Raw genomic sequence first — 13,609 nt, 5'->3', positions numbered from 1 at the left:
TTTGTTTTGTAAGTTTTCCACATCTGTGATCAAGATACCTCTCAAAATGTTATAGACATTGCTTGACATTTGTAAAAGTTATGCCGTCTTGAGTATCTCTACCTTTGAACGTGTTTTCGAACTTCTAACACATGGGCTGAAAAGTCCCGGGCCTAACAAAGAAAACACGTCTTTTTTTGTTTGAAATTAGCTTTATTCATCAACTTAATTTCCATCAAGAACAACGCCCATACTACAGGGCCGCTCTAATATTTCAATACGACTTTTATAGAACGATTTATCTTTGCCTCAAAATACATAGGGCGATGACTCACCCAGATATCTGATGCCATTTGAATATGATGACCAAGAGCTGTCATCTAATAATACAGGGTATTATGCGTTACCGTGTCCATTGGATGATTTGCAGCTAGGAGGTTAATTCCACCGTATTAACTCTTCAACTCCGGGCCAAATCGAAGAGTAACGGTGACCTTACCGCGACAAGTGGCGCTAGTGCGGCGGACCTATTAAGATCTCCACAAAATCTAAAGGCTGCTGAGTTTGTTTTGGAAGAACAAGATGATTATAAAAGCAAATAAAAAAGAAAAAAACAACAACAACAAAAGGACAGGAAACAGGAAAGTTGGACAAACACCACCTCGCGGTGCTATCTAAGGCGGAAGTTTCACTCTTTGAGGAACACGGCCGCGAGGATGACGAACCATCTATCAGCCGTGCGGTTTTCCACAAATCAACCCCAGAAGCTGAGAGATCTATCAAAAAACAAATTTTATGGGTATGGGAATAAGTTTCTGTCCTTTCTTAGCCAAAGTTGCGAATTATTTAAACAATTAAATAATACATGAGATTATGTGAAGTATGCGCTATTGGAAGCTAAAACTTTACTCCAACTTTACGGATTCCTCTGAGAGATTTCGAGATTTTCGATTTGATCTATTCATTGAACCAGTTCGCTCTCCAATAAGGGCTGACTGCATTGATCGGAACAGATGGTAATCCGAAGCCGCAATGTCTAGGGAATACAGCGGGTGGAGCAATATTTCCCAATTCAGTCCCTCTAAATATTTCTGGACCGATTTAGCAACGTGTGGCCTGGCGTTGTCATGCAGCAAAATCTGTTTATCGTGTCCATCGACCCATTCCGGCCGCTTTTCTTTGACTGATCGCATTCGATTTAAACGCAATATGATCGCCAGTGATGGTTTCAAATGGTTTAAGGAGCTTATAATAGATGACACTCTTCTGATTCCACTAATCCCACCAGATGGACAACATCACCTTTGAAGCATGACTTTTTTTTTCGTTGCCGATGGACTTGGTTCATCTGGCAGGCTCAACCATTTTCTATGCCTAGGGTTATCATAATAGATCCATTTTTCATTCCCAGTGACGGTGCGATGCAGAAAACCTTTTCTTTTCTGTCGTTCAAGAACCATCTCACACGTCACCATACGTCTCTCGATATCCCTCTTCCAGTATATTACTAGAGCGAACGAGCGAACACAAAAATAGTATTACAGGTATCATCCACACCTCTTTTAAGAGGCCAGAAACTTATTCCCATACCAAAAATCTGCATTTACTACATCACAACAGCTGATTCTATCAAATTCATTGAGAGCCAAATGGCAATGCCACGCTGCGCGCAATCTCCCGCATTCTCTAAGCTGGTGCTTATAGCAGAGACAATCTCGTTATTTAATAGCCACACCTAGTACTGCAAGAAAAAGGGGCAAATCGAAGGGTTGATGGAATGCAGCCAATGTAAGCTGCGGCGTTGTGCAGCTCTTGCACTTTTGTGGATTTTGTTTTTTTTCTTTGTTTTTTTTTTTTTTGTTTTCATTAAGAGACCCCCAAAACCAATTTGTAACGATTGTGGCTCATAATTTTTAATTGGCTTTCGAGCCACTTGAAATCATCCGAATACGAAATTCATTTATTGGGCAATGGCGACGGTAGCAGCGCGTAAAGTGCTGCGGTCGGCATTGAGAGCGCGGGGTGGGAAATGATATCCAAGTGAATGAAGTATTTCATATTTACTTATTTTGTACACTTACTCATGCATATTTATTTATGTATATGTGTGTGTGTGTAGTGAATGAGTTTATTGCACCGAAATCACTTGCCAAGTCCCTCACTGTAGCCCACTGTCAAAATTAGCTGCGTAAGTAAATACCGTTTCAAAGGAAAATGAATGGCAATAAAAGTTATTAAAAACTATATTTCATTGCTTTTAAAATATGTATCTATTTTTTTTTTCATTTTTGTTTTTTTTGCTTTCGTAGTTTGTTGTCAAGTCAAAATGTTAATTTCCACTGCAAACAAACGTTGACGCCTCAACGCAGACGCATTAAAAATTATGTAGCACAGCCTATCGGGCATTGACTGGAGCCACTTGTGAGCCAACGCTTATGTGGCACGGCAAAAGTAATGACGAAATTCTGCTTGACAGATAATGACGGGCAGACGACGAGTTATGCATAGCTGTATTTACGATAACATTAAAAAAAAAAAAACTAACAAAAAAAATCATATGCGGCTTGTCCACCACTCAGCTGCTGAGCTTTGGCTCATAAAGTGTCATTTTTGATGTACGCCAGAAAATTTTACCACACTTTTCATTGAAAACTGCATCAGCTGCTTATCAGCATACAACCAACAGCTACTCGCAGATGTGTTTGTGTTGAAAGCGTGTTGCATTGCATACTGAGAAAAAAAAACAGAAAACATCACGCATGCGCAGCGCAGTAATATTTTGAAGTTACCTTACCGGGTACGCCTAGTGGAAAACTGGCGATTTTACACCTGATTGAGGCAGTTGACTGTGCGCCACCAGTTGATTGTGCGCTAGAGTTTCACGATTGCGCGCACTCTGTTGTTGTTTTTCATGTAAAGCCATCATATACTTTTCTATACTCTCGCATATCTATGGACTTGAGGCCAAACCACTTAACTGACTTTAGCAACTCTTCCTTTTAGAGTCAATTTATGCTGATTTTAAAAAGCAAAATTTCAACTCAAATCACCTCTTATGAAGTCAGATTCTTATGGAAACTCTCAGCATAATTAAAAGCTCAATTATTGCATTTCCCCTCAGCGATACTGCGCTTGGCAGTCGAAAAGTGCTAAGTCGTCTTAAGTCATTTTATCAAACGGTCCCATTTATTTATCTACATAACTCGACGACTACTATCAGGTGTCCGCTGTTATTCTGTTCATTCACCTGGCACATTGCCGCGATAAAAGTAAAATGAATCAACTATTTACACTCCACTACTCGAGCAAATAGTCTTTGTTGTCACTACATCGATATCTGTATCGGGGTATCAGATTAAATTTCTTGTTGAAGTGCAAAGGGACGTAAGAAAACTTGTTTGACTACATTTTGTGCTGAATTCTAGTGAAGCAAAGAATCTAATTAATTTTGGTAATGCGGCATTTCGAAGCATACATTTTAAATATTGTTTGCATTCGAACTTTGGTATGCATCGCTTACATGGATTTTATTGCATCCCAGTAGGAAAATGTACCGGTATCAAACTGTTGCATCATAAGTCATTAAAGGTTCACTTGCGGAGGGAGATCACATTTCAAGTGGCAATCAAAACGGCGGCCGCCGGGGCCGAATGGGTTGTGGGAGTGTGCAGATTCGAATTCGAATCATAGCCAGCTTTGATGTAATATTTATTATGAGGGAACCGCTTCGAGGCAACATAGCAGGAACATTATAAAAAGACCACTTTCGCTTTGATTAGATAAATTATAAAATAAGTAATTGGCGCGTACACTTCGATTTGGGCGAAAATCCCCTCATATTTGTGGCGTGCCTCTCGATTTTTTTTACGATGTGTAAAAGCAGTCGAAAACCTTAGTCAGTGTGAGACCTTAACACCACTAAAAACCGCTTAAGTCTGACGGTTCATCCTATAGAGATACCGACTTGGTAATTACGTCTGTAAGATGTAGTGAGCAATAGGCTGAATCATCAGTTACATTCGTCTTCTTTTCATATTGCTGCATTTTAACAATACGACAGCTGTTCTTACTGCTACGTTCGTCTAGCATCATTCCTTCGCCTCCTATCAATGTTGCGAAGTTCCACGATAATTCGTGTTGCAGAAGCTTGCACCACCATCCACTTTCCATTCAACTCAAGCATTTATGGAACTAGGTTATTGGGCGTCAGAAACACACCAGTTGCTCTTGCTAGGTCATCGCATTCCTTAACGAATCTGCTACAATAGAAGGCCACATGTTCGACCGTCTCCTCTTCATCCAAGTATTTTAAGCAATAAGGACTACCAGCCAAGTCTAGGCGATGCAAATATCTTTACAAGCATCCGTGTCCGCTTAAAATTTGCATCAGGAAAAAATCATTGTCTCTGTGTTTTCGACAGATCCACTCGTTACTCCGTAGGATCAACATATGCGTCCACTGGCTTTTTGGTGCCTGCTTGCATTTTGATTGCCATTCAACCATCGAGGTAGACCGTTCTGCTTATTGGAGTTCCTCTGTCGGCTTGGGAACTTGCGAGCAGTACAACCTCTTCTGTTCATTTGCCCGTATGTTTATAGGCCTTTTGCTAGTTATGACGCAGATTGCATTGTCTGACACCGTCCTATGGGCACATGTGGGTCTCAACGCACTTGTTGTACTGACCTGCAGAGGTACCACATTATAGAGTCCGTCACGAATTTTTCTCCTGGCACTCTGTGGTCTTCCTATGTTCGGTCGCATACCCATAAGTGCGTTGTTAAGCTCTGTCGCCTTCACACTATCAACTGTAAGATGTTACGTGAATGTTAGTCTGGAATCAATGTACATGCCAAATTATTTTATAGACTCCTGGGATTCTATATCGTGGTCACCAACAGCTTTTCTTTCAGCTTACTCCTACTGATCAGCACCAGTTCTGTTTCAGCCGGTTAGTAGGCGAAAGAAAGAACTTTATTAAACTCGGCCAAAATCTCGAAAGCGGTTATCACGTCCATCAAGGAGAAGAAGAAGTTCCAAGCTGACGTTATTTAACCAACTTTTGTATTCTTGTTAGAGTTTATCGATATCTTTATCAATCACTACGAGTGCCTCTTGATGCTGTTCCATAAACGGAGAGACCCACAGTTTGAAGCCGACTCCGAAGATGTTTTTTTTTATAATGAGCTTTTAGATGGTAGAAATACACTCGGAAATTTGCCATTGCCGGTCGAGGGGCGGCCGCATTTGATGTTAGATTAGGTTAGGTTAAGTAAAGTGACTGCCTTTCGACGCACCTAGACCAGTTACGGTGACCCTAGTGATGCCACCTGTGTCCGACTTTCTCTTCCTCTTATATATCCTGGCAGCTTCTGCAATAGTCATTGGATGGCCCCCATAGTCTACTGGCATGTCTTCCTATTAGATAGGACGCCTACTACGATTCTTAAGTCCTTCCTACTTAATTTAAATAGACTCTTAGTGCGACCTATGTTCCACTCGGGCCTCGTTTGTCTACTGATAGCGCAGGTTTTTGACTGTTTGCAGTTGGAATTTGCAACAGTAACAACAGGTGTGTAAGTCTGTTAAAAGTTTACATGTTCCCAAGGTCATGAGTATGTCAACCTTGTCCTGAGTAGTTTGGAACTCATTTGCCTTATAGTTAGTCACCTTCAATGGTACCGCGGCCCGCCACCCAGAGTAGAGTTACAGAGAAAAAATGTGAAATAAAAATAATTTGTAACACATCTTTTACTGTCTTAGACGGATGTTTACATGGTAAGAGCGATTTCAGAGCTGCCTGACTATCGGAGTAAATTAAAATTTCTCTATTTAGAGCTAAAATTCTTTCTGCGATTTTCAATATTTCGGCTTGGAATAAGCCGCAATGATCAGGCAAGCAAAAGTATACTATATTGGTGCCCATAGTTTCCATTTTCCAAGTCCTCTCTGGAAGGAAAATGGATTGTATAAGAATGATTTGGTGTTTCATGTTCAGAGATGCGAACCTATGCACTCCCGAATGGTAGTCACGCATCAACCCCTTCGGCTACGGCAGTCGTTTACTTAGACGTTGTCATTACACGTAACCAATAATTTTTTAAAATATTTGGTAATTCTGCATGTAATTTTGTATAGATTAGCTAGATTCAGCGTAAGTTCAATAAGATTTGTGGAATGGCACATTTCTTCTCTTTAGCATCTTGTGACTTTCAGGGAATCTGTCAATTGTCCCTTACTGCATATCTTTTTCTCTTTATCTATTTTTACTGCATCACTTATTCCACTTTAGCAGTTCTTATTTTTGTTCTAAAAATTATGTTTAGGTTTTCCCTGCTGGGACTCCATGTAGAAATAGTTTCAGGCAAAGCATAAGATTCGTATGTTTTGATTAAAACTACATTAACACATTTCGGTTAATCAGCTTAGTGGGATATCAGTAGTGAACATCTTTTATTAACCAATTTGATTATTGTTTCCTGATACGAGTGGTGTTTTTGATTAAAATTCTAGAATGAAAATTCAATGATTAGATAAAGTAGGCTGTGTCGGCTTAGACGAATAAAAAGGTATTGATGGCTTGAAGGTTTCGCTGTTCACATTCCTCCTTGGTGTTGACAAGTATTGAAATTTAACACTAATTAACATAAATTAAAATTAGTAATAAAGGGCTCAAGTGTTTTTTTTCGGCTTATTTTTTAATTAAGTTAAGGCCCTCACCAAATTCTGCTGCTTAAATGGCGCTTTAATCGACTAAGCAATTATTGGCGGCTCTTGGATGCTTTCCTCTCACTGAAGCCATATGAACTTTATGAATTATGAATTTTATTTTTATTCGTAATATTTCAACTATTTTCAGTCATTTATATTCTTAGCACTGAGCGGAACATCAGAGCTAATCCAAAGTCGTTTTGGAATTTTATCAAAGGTAAAAAGTCCAATTCGAGCATAATAGCTTCGGTGATGTTGAATGAAAATTGCAAGTACGAGTACACCTGCCGAAACAGCTAACTTATTTGCAGACATTTTTATGTCAAACTATGTGCCAGTTGATTAAGCGTCCATTGACCTTTCATCCCTTTGGACAACTCATCTGATAACATTTTCAAGTGGATGCTTTCTCTCAAAACTTCGTCAAATACAGATGCTGAGGGTCTTCCAGCTATCCTACTCGAGAATTGTCCAGCGTTGGTAATCACTCTTGAGATTATTTTTAACAAATTTGTTTTGAGATGAAGTCTTTAATTCACCCAAGGCAACATGGTTTTTTAACTGGCCGCTCTACAGCCATGGTATTAAGTTTGCTGTTTTCAGTGAATTCTGTAGGTCACCGTTTTCCAAAGGACTCCAAGTTGATTACATTTACACTGACTTCTCTAAGGCATTTGACAAAGTGTCGCACGAGGATCTAGTAAAAAGGTTATACAGGGTTGCCCATATTCGACGGACGCATCTGGCAACCCTGTATCTTTTGACAGAGACGTGAGATCGCTTAATGACATACGGCGTTGAAAGCGTCAGTCCAAGCAGATTTTTACCATGGAACAGTACACGCCACGCGAGCGCTCCCAAATTGTTGAAATTTACATTCAACAAGAAGAACAAAATCATCATGTCCGATGAGGCTCATTTCTTATTGAATGAGTGTTATCGCGATATAATAACCACTTTTGTGATGCCAATTATTCGCAGTTCTGGTTTCAACAAGACCAGCTCGCGATTTTTTGAAGAAATTGTTTCCTCGTCGTTTGATGTCGAAAAATAGCGATTTTGACTGGCCACCGCGTTCGCCCGATTTAACGCCACCTGACTTCTTCTTGTGGGAATATTTAAAATCAAAGGTTTATATTAATAAGCCAAAGACCATAGAAGAGCTCAAGAACAACATTCGTGAGGAAATATCCACTATTCCAGCCGAAATGTTAGCTAAAGCTATGGAAAATGCTGCAAAACGGGCACAATACGCCGTGCAGGCTCAAGGCGGCCATTTGAGAGAATTCAAAAAATGATGTCAACAAATCTACTTGAACCAAATAAAATGATTATTATCATCAACATGAAAAAAATTGTGTTTTTCTTTGATTTAGAAAAAAACACATGGGTCCGTCGAATATGGGCAACCCAGTAGTAGCTTGCTTGAAATTTCATTCTAATGGCCTAAGTCATATTTGACGGACAGACGGTGCGTGGTAAAAATTGATGGGGTATTATTATTAGAGGAGGCGAATAGCAATGAGCATTTTCTCTCTGCATGCCCTGCATTTGCTAGAGCAAGCCTGCGAATTTTGGATTTCGATGTCATGAGACTGAGTAATATTCGTTCTCTCAAACTGGAAGATATTTTTTCAGATTTGCCAAAGAACCTGGAAACTTCTCACAGGTCTAGCCACCTCTGTTTCGCTATTCTATCTTATCTTTTTCCTCCTGTTACTTCTCTCCTTTCCTCCTTGACTATCTACCCTTTCACTTTCCATGCACTTTAAATACAATGGGCTTTTTAGCCTGAGTAGAGTTTCTAGGAGTTGCCAAATCTCTCGGTGTTTCTTGGCTCGACTTTTCAAATTTCAAAAATTTCACTTTTAGCCTGAGTGTTTTAGGAGTTGCCAAATCTCTCGGTGCTTCTTGGTTCCACTTTTCAAATTCCAAAAATTCAAGATAATTTGTACTGTAGATAATTAAAATTAAATTTTATTATATCTCTGTGATAATATTTTCCTCCTTCTCCTTACAGGCTATTAGTTGGTGCTCCTTTGGATAAAAATCTCCAGCCTGGTACAAATCAAACGGGTGCACTCTATCGCTGTCCGATTACGCAGACTCTCAACGATTGTGAGCAAATCATAACCGATGGAAGAAGATGTAAGTTTTGAGGCCCATAAAAGTAACGAAATTTTTCAAATAGAAAAAAATATATATTGGAAAATCGTTTTTTTTTTAATTACGTAATTATTTAACTGCTTCGTAGATAGTTTCTTCGATTAAAATTGATTCTTAATTGTGACTACAAAAATTAAACGAAAATTTACGTTTATTTTAAGCAGATAAATTTTAGTTATTTTTAATTATTTGTGTGTTATGAAAATACTTTTATGTTCAAAACTATTCTGTCAGCTGGTGAAGGTTTTTGTATTTCTTTCGAACTATCGCATAGTGAAATGTTTTGTTATTTGTCCGAAAATTTTTCATTCCAAAATTTAGTTCAAAATTGTTGAATATTTTTATAACTTTCTAATTAAAAAAAAAAATCGATAATTAATATTTGCTGTAGTCTATACGATTGTAAATAATTCTAACTCCCGCCCCGTACAAAGGGTGCTGCGTTAGTTTTTTGTCTCTTATTAAGAAAAAAGTAGTTAGCTGATTTGACGCCAATTTTCGTAAATAACTGTTTTTTTTTAATTGACAGTAAATAATATTTCTGCCAATTACTTGAATTTTAACTGTGTAAATTTTATTTCTTATGCGCTTTAAAAAATATTTCCAAATTTTTTCTTGTACAGTAAACAACCTAAACATTGTGACTAAAATTTTTGCATTGTATTATACAAAATATTTATGCTTATTTGAAGGAGCAGTGCTTAATTATAATTTATTAAATTTACATTTATATAAGTATTTCTATATACATTAGGGATGTTCTTATTTGTTGGGATTTCTTTGATATACATTTTTTATGCATTTTTTTCTTATTTTGGTTGAATATATCCCAGAATTATTTTTTTTTTCACCTCTATAGTGTATTCACGGGAAAAATAATAGCATCACGACATATTTCCAAGTTTTGACTACTTACCAGGTGAACGATATGAAGTGTTACCTATTCAAAGCACCAGAACTTTTTGTGTGAAATTAGTTTTTATTGATTTCAAAGACAAAATTGTTAAAAAATGACTATAATTTTAACAAACATACATAGTTTATTTATATTTAATTATAATATTTTTACTTTATTAATATCTTCGAATAAAACAAATAAAAAAATCTTTAAAAAATTTAAAAAAAGTTAATTAAAAAAATTTTTTTTTTTTCAAAAAATAAAAATATTGTTTAGCAAAAGACTTTCATAAAAGTTATTTATTCAGATATTTTTTATTTTATTTAATCAAATTTTGTTCTTACAAAATTGCTTAAATCGGTTTCTTAAATTACCACAAACAGCGGCATAAAAAAATTTGAAATGTTTTTCTTTTTTAAAAAAAACTTTTGAAAACAAAAAAAAAATACTTTTTTAATTTAAAAATAAAAAATTTTACGAACAAAATCCACATCCACAATTTTATAAAAGTTTTTTATTCAGGCATTTCTTATCTTATTTAATCTAATTTTATTCTCACAAATTTATTATAAGTCCGTTTTTTAAATTACCTAAAAAGGCGGTATAAAAAAATCTGAAAAAAATGTTCAATAAAAAATTTTTAAATTTTACAAAAAAAATTTCGCAAAAACAAAAAAAATTAAAAAAAGTTATTAAAGAAAGAAATATTTAGTCGAAAAAAAATGTTTAACCCATACACAATTTTATAAAAGTTATTTATTCAGATTTTTCTTAATCTTATTTAATCTAATTTTATTCTTACAAAATTATTCCAAATCGGATTCTTAAATTACCTAAAAAAGCGGCATAAAAAAATCTGAAATGTTTTTCTTTGTTAAAAAAACTTTTTAAAAACAAAAAAAAAATTAAAAAAAAAATACTTTTTTAATTAAAAAACAAAAAAATTTTGACAAACATAAAATTATTTTTAGCATAACCACAATTTTATAAAAGTTTTTTATTCAGGCATTTCTTATCTTATTTAATCTAATTTTATTCTCACCAATTTATTATAAATCGGTTTTTTAAATTACCTAAAAATGCGGTATAAAAAAATCTGAAAAAAATGTTCAATAAAAAATTTAAAATTTTACAAAAAAAAATTTCTAAAAACGAAAAAAATTAAAAAAAAGTTATTAAACAAAGAAATATTTAGTCGAAAAAAAATGTTTAACGCATCCACAATTTTATAAAAGTTATTTATTCAGATCTTTTTTTAATCTTATTTAATCTAATTTCATTCTGACAAATTTATTACAAATCGGTTTCTTAAATTACCTAAAAAAGCGGTATAAAAAAATTGAAAATTAAAAAAAAAAACAAAAAACAAAAAAACATTTGTAGAAAAAAAATTAAAAAAACGAAAAGAAAATAAAAAAAAAAAAAAAATTTTTATAACAAAAAATATTAAAAAAATAATTTTCTTCGAAAAAAAATTTTGTCGAAAACATTTTATTATTTGTTATTTTAACTCATCCACAACTTCATAAAAGTTATTTATTCAGATATTTTTCTAAATCGTATTTAATCTAATTTTATTCTCCCAAATTTATTATAAATATTAATATTATATTATAAGATAAAAAATTTTACAGAAAAAAATTTAAAAATTCAAAAAAACATTTTATTTAACACTTCCACAGCTTTATAAAAGTTATTCATTAAAATTTTTTTCTAATTTTATTCTCAAAAAATTTATTATAAATTGGCTTTTTTAAATACTTAAAAGAGCTGTTTAAAAAAATCCGAAATACATTTTTTCAAAAAAGAAATTAAAAATTTTACAAAAAAATAATATTTTTTAGCACATCTTCAGCTCCATAAAAGTTATTTTTTCAGATTTTTTTACAAATTTATTTCTTTACCTTAAAAAGCGGTAATAGAAAATCTGAATTTTTTTTTAAATAATAAAAAAGTTAAATTTTTTTGTTTTTTTTTAAAAAAAAGAAAAAAAATGTTTCTCAAAACCAAAAAAAAAATCTCAAAACAAAAAAATTTTAGCACATCCACACTTTCATAAAAGTTATTTATTGAGATATTTTTTTATCTTATCTTACAAATTAATTACAAATCGGCTTTTTAAATTACCTAAAAAGCGGTAAAATTTTACCTCATGCAATCCCATTAAAAGCGAATCGATTTACCTGAAATTTTGAGCATTTAATTTTTCACTAGCATAAGGCGACAAATTCTTAGTTTTCCATTTAAAAATTGCAAATAAGAACAACCCTAATTTATATATTGTATTATATTTATTTATCTACCAATCTGAATATACCTGCAACAAAATTAATTCTCCCTATTTTATACATTTTACGGCCCTCCCCCCCCCCTACTATTCCTTATTTACCTACCTTTTAAACGAAATATGCAATTCATAATTTTTTGATTTTTTCTCTTTTTTATTTTCTTTCCCTTTATACAAAAATCAATTAAAAAAATACAATACTTCTTCCACATAATCGGTACGCCATGGATTCCCTAAACCTGTAAAAACAAAAAAAAAATATTTATATTTTTTAAACAACTCCAACGAAAAAAAACTTGCTTACTTTGTAGCGCCTGAAGGAGTTTATGAACCTAGTAAGTGGTATGGGTGCTTTACTTGTTTACCAGTTGCTAACCAAGTTTTTTGTTCTAATTTTTATTGCATACTTTCGTTGTTGTTCTCACTTTTAACTGCTCACTTATTTTTTGTTGTTAATTCTGCTGCTAATTTCTGAATACTTTGCATATGGTAAATAACAAATAAAAAATTATGCACTTCCTTGAAAGATAACAATAATATAAATACACTCAAAAATATCTCAAATAATGATTTCTTCAATTTAAAAATATTACTCATGTCACATTTATTGCTGCCTTATTGTAATGAAGAAAGTAAAACTGCACTAACCCACTGAGTCACTTGCCTTAGCTGAGCTCACTAATGCAAGCATGCGGCGCTGCTGATTAACGATGCTGTATTGTATGGAATTCTATAATTTATCAAATTCACCGGTTTTTAATTGCACAACACTCACCAAGAGGCGAATATACATATGTAATAGAAAAATTGCTTATAGAAAATTTTGTGTGATTAATTTTGAACAAGGGGGTCCAGTGAAATCATTTGAACTGGAATTGGGAATCAATCATAACTGGGTTTGTCAATTTACTTAGATTCTTTATTTGAACTACTATTGAAATGTAGTGTTCGAGCCCACGCCAGCTTCATAAACTCTTCTCTAATATAGAGTTTGTCAAGGAAGCGTTTTGTCATCTACGAAAACCATCTGCCGTCCGGGAGCATAAAACTGTTGGTTCATCTACTTGTATATATAACAACACAAGAGGCACATGCAAACTAGTGAGAGGAGCCTAATTAAGATCATATTTTCGCGTTACACATTTCTTGCACACAAATTTTGGCGGCTAAAAAAAGTTTCTACAGAATTTCTTGTTACTTCGTCCAGCATTCCAGTCGATCGGAGAATATACTATGTTACTTTCCTGCAGCATTGGTTGCGTTAAGAAATTTTTTACTTGTGCTCATTTCGCTTCTACGCCATGTGAATTTCCTAACATACTGTGGACAAAAAGTAAGGTGAATTTGGATGTAAAATGAAAAATTTATTTAATTTATTTATTCTTGTAAATTAATTTCATCCCCTTCAAAATAATCCCCTCTCAATGAGATACACTTATGCCAACGATTTTTCCCATCCCCGAAACATGCCAAATAGCCCATTTCCGGTATAGCCATCAGCACCTTCTTCGATTCAGCTTTTATCTCCTCAATCGACTCGAAACGCGTTCCCCGGAGTGGTCTCTTGAGT

The 13,609-nt window shown here is 34.2% G+C and overlaps 1 protein-coding gene across 1 annotated transcript in view; it reads left to right on the top strand.

Moving 5' to 3' along the window:
- The window catches only part of LOC129237157 (integrin alpha-PS1), a 141,318-nt gene that overhangs the window by 72,490 nt on the left and 55,219 nt on the right, over positions 1-13,609 (top strand). Inside the window, 1 exon segment of the mRNA XM_054871658.1 lies at positions 8,709-8,836. Coding sequence (XP_054727633.1) covers positions 8,709-8,836 — 128 coding nt within the window.

This window comes from Anastrepha obliqua, chromosome 2 (assembly GCF_027943255.1).
Source record: "Anastrepha obliqua isolate idAnaObli1 chromosome 2, idAnaObli1_1.0, whole genome shotgun sequence".
Taxonomy (NCBI): Eukaryota; Metazoa; Arthropoda; class Insecta; order Diptera; family Tephritidae; genus Anastrepha; species Anastrepha obliqua.
This window is presented reverse-complemented; position numbering and strand designations above follow the sequence as displayed.